The sequence below is a fragment of the Bos indicus genome, chromosome 20, assembly GCF_029378745.1.
Source record: "Bos indicus isolate NIAB-ARS_2022 breed Sahiwal x Tharparkar chromosome 20, NIAB-ARS_B.indTharparkar_mat_pri_1.0, whole genome shotgun sequence".
NCBI classification, from domain to species: Eukaryota; Metazoa; Chordata; class Mammalia; order Artiodactyla; family Bovidae; genus Bos; species Bos indicus.
The window spans coordinates 35,070,036-35,091,865 of NC_091779.1; the positions used below are offsets into that span (position 1 = coordinate 35,070,036).

A 21,830-nucleotide genomic window follows, 5' to 3' on the forward strand; every position below is an offset into this window, starting at 1 on the left:
CAGGAGTCCAGGAAAAGGGGGAGATGAATGAGCCAGCAGCAGAGAAAGCTTCCTGGAAGAGGTGAGACTCAACATCGTCTTGTTCTCCTATCTCAGGGGTCTTGTCCAGTCCTGTGAATGTTGAGCAAGTAAAGTAGATGATCATTTGTTTCTTTTCTAAAATGTTAGCCATTCAGGTTACAAAGCTGAAATCAATCATGTACGAGTTTCTAAGTATTTCTAACCCTCTATGCTAACAACTGCAACCATGCTCCTTTTAAAACCTGATAGATACAACAACGCCAGTGTTTTCAAATAAGGAGCATAAGCAGTGTGACTTACATTGTTATTAGTGGTCCCTGCCTCCATCTTGTAAACTGACTTAAAAAAAATGAAGCTGGATTTGCCAGCCCCTCCACCCCCAACTTTGAGTCTCACAGTCTCCATCTAGCTGTCACTTTGTACCAGGGACACAGCTTAATTTTACCACTGCCTGAACGTAAATAGTTCTCCAGAATGCAAATTTATGAAAAGAGATTTGAAGAATTATAACCACATTTGCATTCTCTAAGGTACTTCACCCTTCTGCTAGCAGGAATAATTTCAGTGCCTATACCACAAAAAAAAAAAAAAAAAAAAACTTTATCTTCTTCAGATGGTATCATTATATTGTGTCAGCTTTCTTGCATTTCCTGTTTCATCTTCCTGCTCAAGGATTTGCATACTTAATTGACTTCACAGGAAATGTACTCACGTAAGTGATAATTGAAATACATGTTTTTTGAAGTGAAATGATTATGCTCCAAAAACTAAACACTTATTGGTGGATTATGAGTTATGGATGGGAGCTTTAGCCTGTTTCTTCTTAGCCAAAATACCTCTCTTAAATATACTACATTTAGAAATATTAAACACAAACTGAAATGGAACTCGAATAAATTGAAACTCAGTGTTCATTTAACCAGAGACTTGTACTACATTGTGAACAGAAATTTCTCAGATTTTGTTTATCATGTGATTTTTGTACAACTGACTGGCCCAGAGAGGAAAGTCATGAAATGATCAAGAAAAAGTAATTATTATGTAGTGCATGGTGAAAATATGTTGATAAACTTAATAGTAAACAGTGTCAGAACACCAGGATTATTTCCACTGGCAAATCTTGCCTGCTAATCTGTCATCTCCCTAGTATGTCACTTGCTCCTCCTTTTAGAGCCCAGGCTTGCCTGTACCTTGAAACTACCTGGGGAGCTGTATTAAAAAACACTGATGCCTGGGGCTCAAAACTAGAGATCTTTATTTAATGGTCTCAGGTTAAACCTGAAAACTTGGATTTTTTAAAACTTCCCAGGTGATTTTAATGGGCTGCCAGGTGAAAAGCTTCTGCCTTAGAACCTAATTTGTATTATTGTTTCAACAGTGGATGAGAGGCTTTCTGGTTATGCTAAAGAATGTCTCCCTTTCAAGGTCTTCTGGCAATGTCTTATTGTCTAAAAGAAATGCCTAGTTTTCTCATGCCTGCCTTGCCTTGATCTTCCTCCTCCATTCATTCATTGAGTACTTATAATGTGCCAGAGACAGTATAATTTCTGACTACTCTTCTAGCTCCAGAGTATCCTCAAGCCCCTTTTTAAAAATACCTACAGTCTCAAGGCAATCTCAAATTCCTTTCTACCTCTGGGAACTGACCCCTGCTCTGCCTTTCTGTCTTGTCCTGGCAATGGTTCTATCCATATTTCTAACCACATCTCAATTTTGAAAAACATTTTGTTTAAGAAATAAATAAAAGGAAACATCCACTTACTAAAGAATTTTTATTGTCATGATAGTAATTAGTATTAGTTCAGGATCAAACAAAAAAAACTGATGCCCCTCTACTAGGTTAATGTGGTAATACACACAAGATTTAGAAATTTGCAACCCCAAATTAAGATGTCAGTTGCTAACAAATATTATCAAAAAATTAACGCATGAACCTAGACTGTTATGTACTTTATATTTTTAATTAAATGAATAACATCCTATGATAAGGTTAAAACATGTCCTGCATTTAAATATTGATGAGATAGATTTAAATGCATTGAACTTGATGATTAAAATTATTGTTATCACTTTATTCTTTTTAAGATTATAGTTCTGTTTTAAACAAGTATTATATACTCAAAATTGAAAAGTCAAAAAGTCAGCAAAGTACAAAACAAGGATTATTTATAATAATGTCACCACCGAAGTCAATCACTGTTAACATGTTAATATGAATCCTCTACAAACTCATTTTATATATAAAATGGGTTAATAACATACACAGAATTTACTATTCAGACACTTTTTAAAACTTCTGTGTCAATCTTTAAGCTCTACCTGTAGCTGTTTTCATATCAGTGAGGCATAGTAACTGGATAAACCTGGCCAGTTACACAAATGTTCTGAGGGCTGAGATAATATGCAAATAAACCTTATATATCAATGTGTGAAAACTGGACAGACCACAGGGTTCAAAAAAGGAAGTACTGTCTGCATAGCTAACTTGCACATTCACTGTCCAAGTTACAGCATCTTCGGAGTCGCCGTGTGCCACGCACATCAACTCTTTCATAAAAAAATGGTAAGTAAGAGATTTTATGACTCTCCTTGGTCTCCTAGCAAACATCTGATCTTTTCTACATAGAGCAGAGAGGGCCGGGTGTGCCTCACGGGCAGGTCCTCCAAGCCTCTGGAATTTTTTGCTTATCTCATCGTCGTTCCCTTTGTTAAAAAAGTTGCTAAGGCGTTATACCAGTTGAGAGACTGTGGCTGCAGGAGTTCCCTTTTCTGATTCTAGCTTCCGAACAGAGGAAGAGTTATGCCTTAAAGAAAGAAAAGCTACGTTCTTTGTCTTTGCTTCTTAAGATGGTTGGTTTAGAGCCACAGTGCAGTCAAGTTTCCTTTCATGAGCACTTTGGAAACCTGAAGAAAACTCCGGTGATATACATTGGGCAATATTGCTGAAGATGAGTGTCGTTTTGACAACATAGTGAAGTTTTACAAGAGGAGTTCTTTTGTTTAGAAAAATGCAGTTTAGGGGCTTTCCCTGGTGGTCCAGGTATAAAGACTACGCACTCCAAGGCGCACGTTCAATCCCTGTTCTGGGAACGAAGAGCCCACATGCTCCTACAACATGGTCAAAAAACAAAATTTTAAAAAAGAAAGAGAAAAAAATTAATTTGGTTATTTTAATTAAGAGAAGCAAACAAAATCCAAATAGTCCAAATCTTAGGGACAGTTTGTGTTCCAAATTTAATAGAAAGTCCTAATGTGGAGCACACTTAAAATCATGACCGGGTTGCTAGTGTGCCATAAAAACTAGCTTACCCCATAAGGAACCTAAACTACAGCATTAATATTCTGCTAGTTTCCTATTATTTCTCTGTATAATTGACTGTGTTCTCATACATGTGGTGTTCTTAGGCTCCCAAAGTCCAGAAGAGAGATAACTTTTTAATTCCGCACAACTTTCCCCAACTCTCCAGCTCACACAAGACGAAACGGAGAAGGAAACGGCAACCCACTCCAGTATTCTTGCCTAGAGAATTCCATGGACAGAGGAGCCTGGTGGGCTACAGTCCATGGGATCACAGAGTCGAACACAACTTTGTGACTGAAAAATCTCTCCGTATGGAGAAGATGACAGCCTTTGCCACCTCCCCATGGGAAAATGGGGATGAGGCGATGATCCCTACAGGTACTCGGTTGGGGTCAAGAGTGCACTCTGTAGGCACTGGAATGAACAGGGTAAAGAATTCATGGCACAAGTTTGTAGTCTGAAATCCTGTGAGCCAAAATGGGGAAAGTGCAGAAGTGGCTCAGATGGTAAAGAATCTGCCTTCAATGCAAGAGACCTGGGTTTGACCCCTGGGAAGGGAAGATCCTCTGGAAAAAAGAATGGCCACCCACTCCAGTATTCTTGCCTGGGAAATGCTATGGACAGAGGAGCCTGGTGGGCTTCAGTCCATGGGGTTGCAAAGAGTCAGATACTACTGAGCGACTATCATTTTCACTAATGTTTCCAAACTCTGTCTGCAGATCTAGGATTCTTAGAAAAGATCTTGACCTTAATTGCCATATTCTCTTCAAAAATAAGTGAGGGCCTTGTGGTTTACAGGGTTATTTGAATTTACTTAGGGAACACAAGATGGTAATAGAAGAAAAAAAGAAAGGTTTCATTGGATAGTGTGTTTGATGTCTTACATAATGTTTTCTTAAGAGAGTACAATCTTATTGTAAAAGTAACACATTATTAAAGAAAATTTCTTAGAAATATAGACATGCAGAAATGACACAATACATATTTTCTATAGTTCTATCACCTGGGGCAATCATTGCTAAATTAGTATAGATCCTTCTGAAAGTGAAAGTGAAAGTGAAGTCACTCAGTCGTGTCCGACTCTTTGTGACCCCATGGACTGTAGCTCACCAGGCTTCTCCATCCATGGAATTTTCCAGGCACGAGTACTGGGAGTGGGTTGCCATTTCCTTCTCCAGAGGATCTTCCCTACCCAGGGATTGAACCCAGGTCTCATGCGTTGTAGGCAGACGCTTTATCATCCTTCTAGAATTTTGTCATTTAAAATGTATCTTATAAATTTTCTGTAAATACTATCATACTTTATAAACCATTCCCTTATCTGCTTTTTAATTTAAAATATCTTGAATAATATCTGAGTTATGAAAGCATTTTTAATAATGAATCATTTTTAATGACTGCACTGTATTCTGTAATTTATTTTAATTGGTTCCATATAGTTGGACATTGGGATTGTTTTTTGTTTTAATTTACTTTCTTTATGGTCATACAGATAAGACTATCATAAACATTCATTTATGTTAGTTACCTAATTATTTTCCATTGCAAGAAATGCTAAAAGAATAAGTAGATTTAAAAAAACAGATATATTTTGACTTTTAACCAAGTTACCCTCTTGTAAAACAATATATTTTAATTTTACCTCCTATATAGTGAAGGCTTCCCTAGTGACTCAGTGGTAAAGAATCCACCTGCCAATGCTGGGGATGCAGGTTCAATCCCTGGGTCGGGAAGATCCCCTGTAGAAGGAAATGGCAATCCACTCCAATATTCTTGCCTGGGAAATCCCATGGACAGAGAAACCTGATGGGCTACAGTCCATGGAGCTGCAAAAGAGTTGGACACAACTTAGCAACTAAACAACAAAAACAACAAAACTATATAGTGACATGGTGCACGGATTTCCCAGTTGCAATAATGATATATGATGCCTATCTTTGTGGCTTATCAGTTCAGTTCAGTTCAGTCGCTCAGTCGTGTCCGACTCTTTGCAACCCCGTGAATCGCAGCACGCCTGGCCTCCCTGTCCATCACCAACTCCCGGAGTTCACTCAGACTCACGTCCATCGAGTCAGTGATGCCATCCAGCCATCTCATCCTCTGTCGTCCCCTTCTCCTCCTGCCCCTAATCCCTCCCAGCATCAGGGTCTTTTCCAATGAATCAACTCTTCGCATGAGGTGGCCAAAGTATTGGAGTTTCAGCTTTAGCATCATTCCTTCCAAAGAAATCCCAGGGCTGATCTCCTTCAGAATGGACTTATCAAGGTTATACTTAAAAAGGAAGTAGATTTCCTTTAGTTTCTCTCTCTCCAACATTGCCTCTGACATTCTATAACAAGTTGCAGAAAGACAGGTAGTATATAAAAGGAAGGAAAAAAACTACTTTTTCTCCTTGGGAGACATCATAGATCAGTCAAAGGCTGTATTTCTACCTTCTTATTCTCTGCTTTCTAGTTGCATGGTTTTTTCATAAATCACTTAAGCTCTGAGTTTGTTTCCTTATCCAACAATGATGAAGATGATGATAGTATCTTGAAGGGTTGTTTTAAAGAGAAATAAGATTGTAATTATAAAGCACCCATTAAAGTGCAGGCAGCCGCCAGACACTGAATGAATGTTGGTTTCTTTCTTTCTAGCCCCAAATAAATGATTTCCTAAGGAGGTATAAAGACTCCTAGTGAACACAGGAAGATGATAATAATGTCCATTAACATTTGTGAGCCTTGGCATGAAAAAGTAGTGAAAGCGTTAGTCACTCAGTTGTGTCTGACTCTTTGTGACCCCATAGACTATAGCCCACCAGGCTCCTCTGCCCATGGATTTCTCCAGGCAAGCATACTGGAGTTGGTTGCCATTCCCTTCTCCAGGGGATCTTCCCAACCCAGGGATCAAATACAGGTCTCCTGCATTGCAGCTAGATTCTTTACCATTTGAGCCACCAGGGAAGCCCAGGCCTTGGCATCCACCATCTCATTAAATCCCTAACAGTTCAGTTCAGTTCAGTTGCTCAGTTGCGTCCGACTCTTTGTGACCCAATGGACTGCAGCATGCCAGGCCTACCTATCCATCATCATCTCCCGGAGTTTACTCAAACTCATGTCCATTGAGTTGGTGATGCCACCCAACCATCTCATCCTCTGTCCTCCCCTTCTCCCTCTTTCAATCTTTCCCAGCATCAGGGTCTTTTCAGATGAGTCAGTTCTTCATATCAGGTAGCCAAAGTATTGGAGTTTCAGCTTCAGCATCAATCCTTCCAAAGAATATTCAGGACTGATTTCCTTTAGGTTGGACTGGTTTGATCTCCTTGCAGTCCAAGGGTCTCTCAAGAGTCTTCTCCAAAACCACAGTTCAAAGCATCAATACTTCAGTGCTCAGCTTTCTTTATAGTCCAACTCTCACATCCATACATGACCACTGGAAAAACCATAGCCTTGACTAGACGGACCTTTGATGGCAAAGTAATGTCTCTGCTTTTTAATATGCTGTCTAGGTTGGTCATAACTTTTCTTCCAAGGAGTAAGCGTCTTTTAATTTCATGGCTGCAGTCATCATCTGCAGAGACTTTGGAGCCCCCCAAAATAAAGTCTGCCGGTGTTTCCACTGTTTTCCCATCTGTTTTCCATGAAGTGATGGGACCGGATGCCATGATCTTAGTTTTCTGAATGTTGAGTTTGTTTTTTTTTTTAATTTAAATTTATTTATTTTAATTGGAGGCTAGTTACTTTACAATATTGTATTGGTTTTGCCATACATCAACATGAATCTGCCATGGGTGTACATGTGTTCCCCATCCTGAACCCCCCACCCACCTCCCTCCCCGTACCATCCCTCTGGGTCATCCCAGCGCACCGACCTCAAGCATCCTGTATCCTGCGTCGAACCTGGACTGGCAATTCATTCCTTATATGATACTATACATGTTTCAATGCCATTCTCCCAAATTTAGTTCTTCTTCACTTTCTGCCATAAAATCCCTATCACCTCCTTGCAAACAGTTACTGCTATTGTTCCTGTTCTCTATCTGAGAAAACTGACTCTTGGGAAGGGTGACTCCCTGACTCACAGCCACACAGCTGCTGAATGCTGGGACTGGAATTTGAGCACAATTCTGTCTGCTCTCAAGGCCTGAGCTTTTCTGTATTATGCTGCATCTGAGGAAAAGTAGGTACCAAGGAAGATAGTGGTTTAAGAAAAGCCCGGGACTGGTTTTTAGGAGTGCCAAGGACCTTTCCTGAGGCTGGTGACCACCTCTGTTAGATCTGGGAGGCATTGCTTGTAACTTCTGCTAGTACCATTATGAATTATCCTATTGTCAGAATGATCACTTTACAGAAATCTTCTTGCAGAGCTGTTGGGGTGGGAGACTGAAGGGGTCGCTGGCTTTGTGGCTCTCCACCCCAGGGCTCAGAAAAAGGGTTTCAGTGATCAAATACTTAGCCTTTCTGTAAGCTCTCTGTTACTGGTGTAACTAAGCCCGCCTCTTCCAGGTTAAGTGCCGGAAGCAGGTATTAGAAAGTGGAACCACATGGTGGCCCAAGTGGTTATTGAGAAATTCACCTGTTATCACCCTCTTCCTGTAACTTACTGGTAGAGGAACTGTAGAAACTTGTGGGAATTAGGTGGAAAAGTACATGGGGTTTTGTGAGGACAAGGACATAAGCTATAATGAACAATGGATTTCAGCTACCTGGTGGCAGGGAGTGCTGGCTTTACAGTGGGATCTTGACTCAGTCTTGCCAGCTCTTTCTCAAGTCGCTTAGTAAGGGTAAAGGATTGGCTACGGATTCCTTGATGTTCTTTATAATATGATTCTACATTTTAGAAGCAGAAGGACAAAAAAGTAAGATTCTACTTCTTAAATATCTGATCCTGTGGAAATTAACTTAATTTGAAACTTTAAACAAATTATCTCACTTCACAGCCCGAAATGGAAATAATAGAATGATAACTGTCCACATGACAAATACTTTTAGGCACATTTCAAGTCATAGATTTCCTGAAAAAGAGTGAGGAGAAAATAGTGAATCATGCACAGATTTTTGTAAGTTCATAGTTAGTGGGGGGAAACATCTTTTACCAATAAACCTTAGAATGTTTAAGAAATGAAGTATAAAATTGGTTTGAGGGTTTTATTCATTTGTTTTGCTCCTTTCAGTCAGCTCGCAATTTGCATGTGAGCTACTTACAGAAGAAATGTGTTACCACTCTTTATTTAATGAAGGCTTATTGAGCCCTTGTTCCTTGTTGGACTCTGCTGGACAAGAATGCAGGGTGAAAAAGATGGTGAGGGCCTGACTTCTTGGAGCTCACACTGAATGTGGTGGGTCTAACTTTAGCACACATCTGAATATCCGGAAGGGTCGGAGATGGAGCCTGAAAATTTGCATTTCTAGGTGATATTTTCAGGTGATGCTGATGCTGCTAGTCCAGGGACCACACTTGGAGGACCACTGTTCCCTGGAAGATGGAAAGCTGATTCAAGTAAAGTCAAGCGAAAGTGTTAGTTGTTCAGTCGTGTCTGACTCTGTGACATCATAGGCTGTAGCCTACCAGGCTCCTCTGTCCATGGAATTCTCCAGGCAAGAATACTGGAGTGAGATTCCAGGGGATCTTCCCAACTCAGGGATCAAACCCAGGTCTCCTGCATTGCAGGCAGATTCTTTACCATCCAAGCCACCAATTCGAGTAAACATATAAGTAAAATACCAGGTAGTGAGCTCTGAAGGAGGTAAATAAGGAGCTGAGACAGAACATAAGAAGGAAACATCCTCTTTAGATACCAGTCTGGTCTTTGATGAAAGGGAAGGGAAGTCGCTCAGTCGTGTCCAAATCTTCGCGACCCCATGGGCTGCAGCCTACCAGGCTCCTCCATCCGTGGGATTTTCCAGGCAAGAGTACTGGAATGGGGTACCATCGCCTTCTCCGGGTCTTTGATACAGTAATGTTTAAACTAAAGCCCTGGTTTTCAACCCTGGTTGCACATTGAAATCAGGTGATTACCTTATAAATCATACCTATTCTCAAGGCCCCAGCCTAGAGTGGTTAAATCGAAACCTTAGTGTATAAAGTGGGGCCTGGTGCAGGTTGAGAATTCTGGCACCAAAGATTGAGAATAAGCTGGGCACAGGGAATGTGGCAGTAAAGACCATTTCAGGCACAGGAAATGGCAGGTACAAAAGACAAGAGGTAGGAGAGAGTTTGGATCTGCAAGAATACATGAGGCAGGAGGAGAGGAGAGGGGCAAAGAGGTGGCTTCTAGAAAGAGGCAACTGTCACAATTTGCTGGATTTCCAGGGCCATGACAAGGAATTTGATCGTATTTTGTTCCCCTCTGGCAGCCACTGGAGACTCCCAAGCAAAGGAGTCCGTGTCATTGTCTGATTCACATTTTTGAAAGGAGGGTTTTTTCTGAACTGATGCACATCCTTTCCAGATGTCCTTGACCATGATAGGGGGCTTCATTAATTCAACTTTTCGAATTGACTTCAAAAAGTCAATACTGACTTTTTCTCCCTCATACTTTAAAACCGTGAGCCTCAGATTTAAACACAGCCAAGAGTTTAAATTGTGAAGGATTTCTGAGGGGAATTAGTTTTTGATCCCATAAATAATTTGAGGGGCTACAATGGAGGCTCAGTTGAGAGCTGGTATCCCAGGCTAATTAGAGTATGAAATCTGAGCTATAAGAATCCCTCTGGGAACTAGGTTTCCTACCCAGTTCTTTCATGGAGGGGGAGAGCAGTGGTTCTTGTCTTTATCATGTAAGTTGGAGGGGGTCAGTCACAGTTCTGAATGATAGGCTACTGTTCCCCAAATAGAAGTCCACATACCTCCACACACTCCCTTCACATGCACACCTACTCTCTACTCTTGATCTGTATATCCTCTGCTTCTGCAAAACGGACTACCTCCCTTTTGCTGCAAGATCTGTACCAACGTGTTTAAAAAAAAAAAAAAAAAAAAACTCCTCTGTTATGACAAGCAAGTTTTGAGCCAAGATTGAAAAGTTCAAATTATATGAGATCTCATTCATCACAGGTCAATGCACGGAGGAGGAAATGAGAGGCACTTTAGAGCACATTTGTGTAGACACTAAATGCTCAGCAGCCTTGCTCTTGAAGCAAATGGGTGGGGGCTCCAGCTCCAGGTTTGGTAACTTCAATATAATATCACTTCCCTAATTCTTAGAGATGCATTTCATCTGCCCTTTCTTTCCTCCTGTACCCTTCTCTTCTTAAAATACTGTAGCATGTTAGGAAACAGCGTGACAAATGTTCGCATACTCACACCCAGAGTTCATGCATATTATTGTACCATTTTGTCATATTATTGCCATTTTGCCATCTTTTCAAAAAGTAAAAAAGGCAAAGTTGAAGCGCTCATTTTACCCTCCCCAGTTCCATGCCCCTCCCTCTACAGGTAGAGGAATGTCAGCTCTGAGAGTGACACCTCACCTTCCCTAACATGTTTTTATATTTTTATTTAATCTGCCTGTATCCATAAGATACCATATAAGAGTGATTGCCCACTTTGCTTTTCTATGATTTCTGCATTTGCATTCTTTTATCTTGACATTGGTATGTTTTCAGTATATATGCATTTGGACACATGCAGCTCTAGTTCCACCTATTTTATTTCTGTGTAATTATATTATTTATTTAGTCATCTATTATCCGATGTTGAATTTGTTGTCATTATTTTCCATCTCAAACAGTACTAGAATAAATATTCTTTTGCATAAGGAATCTGGGCACCTTTAAATTTACTGAATTTAGCAAACTTTTCTCTGAAATCATTGTAACAATTTATCTCTTGCTCATCTTTTATGAGATTTCCCATTTCTCTACATCATCCCTAAAACTTGGTATTGCCAGATTTACTGATAGAGTTTTGAGAATTTATTATTATAGGCAAAACTTTATTCATTAAAATTTTTTTAAATGAACTGTACTTGATTTACAATACTGTTGTTTCAGGTGTGCAGCACAGTGATATATCTATATATATTCTTTTTCAGATTGTTTTACATTATAGGTCATCTCAAGATACTGAGTATAGTTCCCTGTGCTATATGGTAAATCCTTATTGTCTATCAATTTTATACATCGTGGTGTATATCTGTTCATCCCAAACTCCTGGTTTATTTCTTCCCCTCCTTTCCCCTTATGGTAACCATAAGTTTGCTTTCTATGTAAATAAGTTGATTTGCATTATTTTTCTCGATTTTTTAGATTTCACATGTAAATTACATCACATAATAATTGTCTTTCTTTCACTGACTTTCTTCACTTAGTATAATAATCTCTAGGTCCATCCATGTTGCTGTAAATGGCATTGTTTAATTCTTTTTTTGTTACTGAGTAATATTCTATTAAATATAAATATAGATACAAATATATCACATCTTCATTGTTGACTCATCTGTCCATGGACATTTATGCTGTTCCCATGTCTTGGCTATTGCAAATAGTGCTACTATGAACGTTGGTTTTTATGCATGCTTTTTTAATTAGAGTCTTTGTCTTTTCTGGATATTTGCCCAGGAATGGGGCTGCTGGACGATATGGTAACTCTATTTTTAGTTTTTAAATAAAACTCCATACTGTTTTTCATAGTAGCAGCACCAACAGTGTAGGAGGGCTCCCTTTTCTCCACACCCTTTCCAGCATGCTTTCTGTGTAGACACTTTTTCTTTCTGTTTGTTTATGTATCTTGGCTGTGCTCTGTCGTTGTTGCTATGCGCAGGCTTTCTCCAATTGTGGTGCACATACCTCTCTAGCTGTGTCTCTCAGGCTTAGTTGTCCTGTGGTATGGGAGATCTTAGATTCTTGACCAGGGATCAAATTTGTGTCTCCTGCATTAGAAGGTAGATTCTCAACCACTGGACCACCAGAGAACTCCCCTGTAGACTTGATGATGGCCATTCTGATCGGTATGAGGTGATTCCTCATCATAGTTTTGATTTGCATTTCTTTAATAATTATTGATATTGAGCATCTTTTCACATGCTTGTTGATCATCTGAATATCTTCTTTGGAGAAATGTCTGTTTAGGCCTTCTGCTCATTTTTGATTAAATTGTTCATTTTTTTATATTGACTTGTATGAGCTGTCTGTATATTCTGGAAACTAGACTCTTGTTGGCATAGCAAAACTCATTTTTGTTTCAATTTTCCTGATTACTACTAAGATGGAACATGTTTTTGTAAGTTTATTGACCATTCAGGTAACCTATTCTATAAATTCTCCTCATGTGCTTTGTTCACCTCTTATGGATTATCTTTTCATGTTGATTTATAGTAATTCCTTATATATTCTAGGCATTAACTCTATGTCATTTATGAAGGGAACGTGTTAGTCACCCAGTCATGTCCAACTCTTTGCAAACCCATTGACTCACTGTAGCCCACCAGGCTCCTCTGTCCATGGAATTTCCCAGGCAAGAATACTGGAGTAGGTTGCCATTTCCTTCTCCAGGAAATCTTCCCAACCCAGGTGTTGGGTCTCCTGTATTGCAGGCAGATTCTTTACCATCTGAGCCACCAGGGAAGCTCATGTCAGTTACATGCATTGCTAATTTTATGCTTTGAATCTATGGCTTCTTTTTTATTTTATTTTTAGTGTCGCTGTTTTATATGCAAGTTTTAAATCTTAATGCTGTCAAATTTTAAAATAAGTCTATCATTTCTGCTTTGATGTCAGTTTTAAACAGTTATTCCCTACTCTCAAATATTAAAGCTATTTTCCTCACCTTTCCTCTAAATATTTTAAAGATTTTATTTTCACCTTTAGGTCTTTAATAATCAGGTCTTTATACCTGTGAATGACTGATTGTCAAGTACTATCTAGTTCAGTCTCTTTTTTCACCTACTTCCTTCTGTTGCTTCCTTTGTCGTATGTCCAGTTCCCATATATGTGTGACTCTGTTTCTAAGCTCTTAACTCTCATATATTGTTCGATCTGTATACTTCGTAAAACTCCATATATAGCATTATTCCTCACATCTTACTCTTGGGCTCTGGATTCATATATCTTCTTACCCAAGTACACTAGCTCTTACTTATTGTTTAACAATTTCTACTGCTTTTTAGTATTTCTGTTTTTATTCTCTCAAACACAACAAGAATCTTAATACAATGCAATTACCCATTGAATATAAACTTCCAATCCAATTCCTAGTTCTTAACACTTTTACTTGGAAGAAATGTACTCCACTTTTATCCACATTTAATCAGCCAGAATAAATCGCGTAGTCATGCCTCAGCTAAAAAGGACATAGATGTAGGGAAGTATAATCTTTATGCATTCAGGGTAATGGCAGAGATGGGTACCCATTTGAAAGAAGAATAATATTATATACTACAATGTATATTGAGTTTTGTATGACTAAAAACTGTTTCATTTTAATTTCAATCTTAAATGATAGCTTAGCCATATATAAATATTCTAAATTGATATTACTTTTCCTCAACACTTTACAGACTTACCTCATTGACTTCCAGTGTTGCTGAATCATGTGCTATATAAGTCTAACCGTCTTACCCTGTAGGTAAAATTCTGTCATTCCTTTCAAGATGTTTCTTTGTCTTTATGTTTCACAGCTTTACTGTGCTTCATAGACATGTGAACTGATTTTTATTTATCCTTCTTGATACTCAGAGTTGCAAGTTAAAGCAAAGATCTACAATATTTCTGTGACGAGCCAATAGTAAATATTTTAGGCTTTTTAGGTTTTGTGGTCTCTGTTCCAACTATTCAGCTCTATCATTGTAGCATGAAAGCAGCTGAAGACAATTCATAAACAAATGGCTGTGGCTGCATTCCAATAAAACTTTATTCACAAACACTGGTGGCAGGCTGGCTTTGGTCCATGGGCTATAGTTGTCAACCCCTGATGTAAAGCCTAATGATTTTCTTTAACTCTATAAGATTCTAAGCTATTACTTCTTCAAAAACTATTACTCTATCATTTCCTCCTTCCTAGATTGTTTTTTTCTCTAGCATCCCTGTTACTCTAGTGAAAGCTGGATAGATTCAATCTATCCTATGTGATTATAATGGCTCTTTCACATTTTTTTATCTCAATGCCTCTGTGATCAGTTTATCAACTTCATCTTCCCATTCACTTCATCTATGTCTAGAGTGACCAACAGTCTCAGTTTGCCCAGCACTTTTCCAATTTTAGCACTGAAGTCCCATGTCCCAGAAACTTCTCAGTCCCAGACAGACCAAGATACGTGTTCACCTTACCTGTGTCCAAGCCATAGTTCATCCCATATACTGAATTTATGTTTCAATGATTAAGTTTTTATTTCTAATTTTTAAAATTGGTTCTTTTTGGTAATCACCTGTTCTTATCTAATGTCTGCCCATTTGTGTTTCAAGTATTGTCATACTCTCCTACAGATATTATTCATTTATTTTTTTACTTGATGTATCCTTAAGGTCATTTTCAGATTGTCCTATTATTTTAGCTTAAGTTGAGGCAAATCCATCTTTCAGTTGTTGATTTTGTTGGGTTTTGATTTGTTTATAGTCTTCTTTCTGTATTTTGGAACTATGTGGTAGCCCATTTGAGATGGTTCTGTTGGTAGATTGCTTAGTTCTTGTTATTTGCTGTCTCCAATGTTGTGCTTACTTCTACTTCCTGAGGTTCCTCCAGCCCAGAAACAGGTCTATATTGATAGCTGATTCAGGCCCCCAGTAATTTTGTACATTTAGTATATTCCTTACTAAGTCAACTGGCACCTTGGCCCAGATTCTGGTTCTAGGACTGTGTCTAGCCCAGCATCTCTCCACTTTAGCAATGTTGTACATTGCAGGAGGTTTAGCAGCATCTCCGGTCCCAGCCCTCTAGCCAGTAGCACCTCTGTCCCCCTCATTGTGACAACACAAAGCATTTCCAGATATTACAAAATGTGCTTCCTGCTCCCCTTACCAACTTCACATCCCCAGTTGAGAACTGCTGGTCTATCCTCAGGCAGTTCTTAGTGTTGATCATTTGGTCATCTTTCATGGCACTGAGGATGGGAAAAAGCATATCTGTCCCCTTGGTTTCAGAGATCAGCCATAGCTCAGATTCTCAGATTACCTGTAAGAGATGAATCAATAAATACTTCTGTACCCTAAACCAACAGCCCACCTGACTACCCCTCCAGTCTTGCTCTCACTCAGTTCTGTTCTGTTTCTGATACAGAAAAGAGCATTTCTTATTGAGGGTTGCTATTGTTAAATTTTCTCATTTCATATTCTGTCATTGACATGTGGTTAGGCCAGTAATTCCTCTTCTCTATCTCATGTCCCTCACTTCCCTTTAGTGTCATATCTTTCCTTTTTCTTTTCTCTGTCATCCTCAATCAATGTTATTGCATAAATCAACAAAATAGAGGAAATGTGTCAGCATCAGGGTTGATGAGATACTTGAAGAATTAGTCCAGTTTCTTCTAGGTCTCTATTACCACCCTTATCCCTGTCCCAACTTATTAAGACAGTATTTTTCAAAATGTGGTCATTAAACCAGCAACATCAACTTCATTGAACTGGATCCTTAACGAAAATTCTTGGGCTCCACCCAAGACTGACTGAATATGTTCTGGGAGTTGGACCCAGCCACTTGTACATTAAACACAGCCTCCATGTGATGCTGATGCCTGCTCAAATGTGAGATTCCCTATAATAAGAAGGCTAGAAACTTGAACCAGTAGCTCTCAACCTGGTAGCACATTGGAACTGGCTGTTTAACTTTCAAATATACCGTTGCCTGAGCCCCACCTCCAGAGATACTGATTCAGCTGGTCTGGTCTGGGGCTCAGGTACTTTTTTCTTGTAAGCTCCCCCAAAAGATTCAAACATCCAAAGTTTGCTTTAGTTATTTGTTTACTGCTTAACCCATTTTGATGATCATGTACACCAAGTCTAACCCAGTATAACAGGAACCCTAAGTGAAAAATGGTAAATTTTTAGTGAATAGAGTTTAAAGTGAATGTGGTTTGGGGTTGGACTTCCTGGATTTGAATCTCAGTGCTGCCCATTTTCAGCCATGCGATTTTGATCAGTTTACCCTCTCTGTGCCTAAGTTTCCCTGTGTGTAAAAAGAGATGAATAACTACCTACTACTTATTAAGGTTGTTATAAGGCTTATGTAGTTTTACATATGAATAGAGTAATGCCTGTTGCATAACAAAAGCTATACAAAATTTTTTTAAAACGATTATCTGTCTCATAAGTAAAATGTACAAAGAACTTGCAAAACAAAATTCAGTCAGAATAAGTGTTTTGAGAATGGGAATTTTAAAAGCATTCAAATTTTTTTCTCCTTTTTTTCATATTAGGATCTTTTACTTTATATGACTAATTTCCCCAAAAAACTACTATATGCTCTTTAAAATATTAATTCAGTAAAAACTAATTTTATTAACATTTTTCAGAATTTTACTATATACCTTTTAAAACCAGCTAGTGGAACTGTAAAACCAGAGCTCAGAATTGCTAGTTTCTAGTCAGATTTTAACTACAAAAACTGATAAGCCAACAATAAATTGAATCCTTATGTAAGTACTGGCAGAGATCAAAAGAAGTTGAAATAAACATCTGCTGAATTTGATCTATGACAGACATTTAGTTGAAAGAATTCATGTGAAATCTAGTAAAAACTCTCTAATGGGAGGTTTAGGAGGCTTAACTTACATTAATACATTTTGGTTTGTCAGTGTACAGGCATACTCCAAAAGAACTACTGGCAATTTTATTCATTATAACTTTGAAAGTAGTTGAGTTGACTTTATCACAAAAGGACATTCACCCGAAAGAACCTAATTTTATCACATGTACTCACAACTGCATGAGACAGCATTTCAGGCCTGGGTGGATTCTTTTTTTTTTTTTTTAATAGCAGAACTAGCTATCCCAACACAGTAAGGCTGAGATACACACTGTCTAATAATTAGTTCCCTAAGGGATGGGGTTGGGGGAGGGGTGAGTTTCCAAACTATCTGTCCTTAATTATCAAGCATACAAAGGAAAGACTGTGAAGGCGGATTTGTTGTACCTTCTGATTTCTAAGCAAAGTCCACCTGTAGCTACTGCACAAATGAAAAGTAGATGGTTTCAATTCTCCATAGATGTAAAAGTTAGCTAACCTGAGCAAACATTGATTGAATTTGATAAGCAGGGCAAGGAGAGAGGAAGTTTCAGAAAGCAGGCGAAATAACCACATCTAGGTGGCTAATGGGCATGAAAAAGCAGACATAATATCTATACATCCTGACCCTCCTACATTCCCTTTTTCTCCCCTTCCACACAGTAACTCCTGCTATTTAATTTGCAAGCCACACAGACCAAAAAGAAAGGGAAAAAGAAATCTGCAGGCACATTCCTGAGAAATGACGCTACATTTACCCTTTGATCAGTGAGAAAACTGGTTGTTCTCTTCTGGTTCATTACGGACACACGGACAGGTAGTTAATCCACCAGAGATGAAGGAATATTCCCTTTTTGGGCAAGCAATGTGGAAAAACTAGAAATATATCACATCTTTACATTTGCAATATGTGTGCTACTGTTTGCACTGTTAAGATCTGTATTTAACTGTAGCTATAAAGTCTGCATCTGTAAGTAATTTTAATTAAAGGAAGATTCTACTTAACAGTGTACTCTTTCAGTTATTCTAACAAATGTGTTTCTTTAAGTGTGCTAGACCCACAGAGGAGACAAAAAGAGCTGTGGTTAAAATGCCCGGCCGTTAGAACCGTAGGCTGAGGCTGGGAGTCTTGCCCCAGGGTCAGTTCTGTTTTCTCAAGCTCCCTGGGTAGTTCTGTTTCTCCTTGTGGCTTCCCCACAGAGAGTCTCCATTACTAAATCCACTGGATTATTTTACAGGAGACACCCACTTTTTAAGCTACCTGCTTAATTCCTGGAAACATTGGAGTTGGTGAGCCCAGATCAGATAGTTTCCTTTCTGGCTTTAATATTCTAGGAGTTGAATAAATTCCATAGTTCTGGGTATATAGAATCAGGGTAAAGTTTGGTAAATGGTCTTCTGGGTAAGCAGCTGATACGGGATGTGTTTGGCTTGGAAGCGGTATCTAGATAAGGGAAGTGCGATCAGATTTCAGTGCATAACAACCAGCTGAAAGTTCTGGACTAGTGTGTGTGTGTGTACAGAGGAAACTGGTGAGTGGTTAAAATTTACTATCAAAGAGGGTATTGATGTCTGCAACTCACTTTGAAATGCATCCAAAAAAAAAAAGATGAATGGATAAATAAATAGAAAGCAAAAACAAGAGTGGAAAAATGCTAACAAATGTAGACTCTGAGGAGAGGGGGTGTATTTTGGTATTCACTTTCAAAAAACTTTCAGATATGCTTGTAATATTTCATAGGGAAAAGTGGGGTAAAAAGTTTAAGTGTCAAATAGACTGAGCAAACAGAGCTGGGAATTTTAGTACAATACTCCATGTCCTATATTCTTAACCAGGGTGTTTATTTATACAGCTTCCATTTATCTACTGAGATATCAGCAGAAAGTATTTTCCCCTGTAAATGTATATAGCCTTATTGTTCTCCCCCTTATAAAAATGATATGCATGATGATAAATATTTTTTAAAAATATGAGAAAGTAAAATGTACAGACAGTAATAGTTTCACTATCTGAAGAAAATCACAGTTAACATTTTAGTAATAATTTTTCAAGACATACCACTAGAAAGTGTTTAAGATCTTCTATATATGCCTCTTGTAGCTAAGCTGTTGCTGCTGCTGCTGCTAAGTCGCTTCAGTCGTGTCCGACTCTATGCGACCCCATAGACGGCAGCCCACCAGGCTCCTCCGTCCATGGGATTCTCCAGGCAAGAGTGCTGGAGTGGGGTGCCATTGCTGTCTCCATTTTCTTCTCTGCCCACCCAGCTCTGACCCTTCCTTTAATGCATGGCTCTAATTTTTTTCCTTTGAGAAACCTTCCACTTTTCACTCTTGCCCCACTCTTACACCCCCTTGACTTGCCATGTCCTACCTTCAGCATTTCTCTTGTCAATGCCTTGAAATTCTCATCAAGCACCTCTAATATCCAAATGCATTTTCTCCCAATTATTCTGTATCCTACCATGCTATCTTGCATACCCCAAGCTGCCAATACATGTTTGCTGTCAGACTCATAATTTTACTGGAGCTTAATCTGATTAAGGCAAACTGTCCTCCTGATTTAATGAGTAACTTTGTAGTTTAAAACAAAATTCTCACTTGATTCAAAAATAAGGATAACTGTGCCAATCCATTTCAGCTAAATCATGGAAAACACAGAGATTATAACACATAGAATTATTTCAGAAAACATAAGCCAACCTCTCTGCAAGTTTTATCTTAGATTTTGTCATTGACATTTCCCAAGGGCTTAAAATGAATGATTGGTACAGTCTCTAACAGAGCAGGGGAAGGTTCAGGCACCCTAGATGGGTATTGGCAGTTTTTATGGCTATTTTTATTTCATGGAAATAAAACTAGATTTTTGATTCTTTAAGAGCAAAAAGAAATATTCTTTTCTCATATTTGAAAATTGTCTTTAGTAAATCTACTTCAAGGAGTTTCCTTGAGTTCACCTTTTTGCATTGTAAATTTTTAAACAGTTTCCCATTTTATAGAAACATCTTAATCCTATTAAAAACTTTCAGGGAATCTCAAATAATAGATTAATAGGCTAGATAATCTGGGTGATAAAAAGTATACTTTTCTTTAAAACTATAAAAATAGATTTTTTTTCTATCTCCCTCCTTTTCGTATAGCACTGTCCTGAGCTATATGGATATTTGAATCACTTAAGGAACATAATAACAATGGCTAACATTTTACTAAGTGCTTCCTATATACCAGACAGTGGTATGTTTTAAAATATCAGTTCAGTAAATTCTTACAATTCTGTGAGATATACTACTTTATCCCGTTTTATGGATCTGGAAACCAAAGGCTAAATAACTCACAACCAGTAAATGAGTGGTAGAACTAAGGTCCAAACCCAGACTTTCTCCAGAGCCTGTGCTTGAGCCATTCCACTTGGCTGACTCTAGACGACAAAGAAATGGCACTAGAACAGCCTAGAGGTAGAGCATGATGGAACTCACTGTTTCATGAATTAAAATGTTTATCTTTCTCTAGGTGGGTGTTACTCGGTTAGTATCAGATTACTAGTTAACTGTGCTAAATGGATGTTGTGAGCCCTTCTTTTAAGACATATGCTTTAACCTTCTATTAAAAAATGCTTTAACCTTTTATGAAAAACATCAAGTTGACTTCTGCTTCCTTCCCTCTTCTGCGCACAACAGATTTTTTTTTTCTTTTTGTGTCTGTTAAGCAAAATATATTAAAGGAAATTTGAAAAGAGAAATAATCCACAGTCAAAACTATTTCCCTCATGTTGTATGACCATTCATTCTTTATCTACAAGTAAATATATAAATATTCTAATATAATTCTCATAGCTTTTTTTCACCTAAGGTTAATTCATGAGCATTCTTCCATGCTGTTACCTGCTGCTCATAGTTCTTTTAATGATTTAAGTTAAGATACCAAAATTTACTTAGACATTTTATTTACTGCCGGGATTTTTCCAATTAGAAAACTGTAATAAACCTTTTCTTACATATAATAATGTTGGTTATTTTCTTAATTTGGATGATTTCCTTAAAGTCATAAAGGTAATTTAAAAAATTAATTTTTTGGTAGTTTATGGATATAGAAACACTGAAAAAATAAGAGTCTTAATTTTTTCACGTTAATTACTTAATAGTAAGACAATATTAAAGAACCATTTTAAATAAATTTTCCTTAGTTGCTGTTGAACACTTTCAATTACATTAGATTACTATTTCCTCTCACAGAGGATTTATGGGTGTACAGGGAGTGAGGGGCTATCTATTGACATTTAATGATATCTTCATATTTAAATTCTTAATTTAGAATATATTAAATTTTGATCACATTTGTGCAAATAATTTATATATTTTGTTTTCTATTTATTTTATTGCTGTTGTCCTTTGTCACATGGCAGGTTTATCTCCTTTATGACCTGGTCTCCTCTGCTGTAAATTCTCTAGAAGTCAACAACTTTCTGGATAAAAACTGTAATCGATACTCTGCTGATTTTCCTTTTAACTCTACTCTCTATTTTCAATCTACTATGGAGAAGGCAATGGCACCCCACTCCAGTACTCTTGCCTGGAAAATCTCATGGATGGAGGAGCCTAGTGGGCTGTAGTCCATGGGGTCGCTAGGAGTCAGACATGACTGAGCGACTTTACTTTCACTTTTCACTTTCATGCATTGGAGAAGGAAATGGCAACTCACTCCAGTGTTCTTGCCTGGAGAATCCCAGGGACGGGGGAGCCTGGTGGGCTGCCGTCTGTGGGGTCGCACAGAGTCGGACACGACTGAAGCGACTTAGCAGCAGCATGACTTAGAGATGAAATTCAGTGTGAAGTTAAAATAATATTTATGTGGATATTCTATTTCCCTGTTTTTG

General features: G+C 38.2%; 1 protein-coding gene across 4 annotated transcripts in view; it reads left to right on the top strand.

The window, feature by feature from the left end:
• The first annotated feature begins 95 nt into the window (after positions 1-95).
• The window catches only part of FYB1 (FYN binding protein 1), a 174,248-nt gene continuing 152,513 nt past the window's right edge, over positions 96-21,830 (top strand). For 2 of the 4 annotated variants that reach the window (XR_011562440.1, XM_070774734.1), the window contains exon 1: positions 97-2,584. Coding sequence is in view for 3 of the 4 variants with exons in the window: in XM_070774734.1 (XP_070630835.1) it covers positions 2,423-2,584 (162 nt within the window). In the remaining variant the exon portion in view is untranslated. Of the gene's footprint in view, positions 2,585-21,830 lie in introns of all 4 variants that reach the window. The other 2 variants (XM_070774733.1, XM_019983039.2) reach the window with 2 other exon arrangements.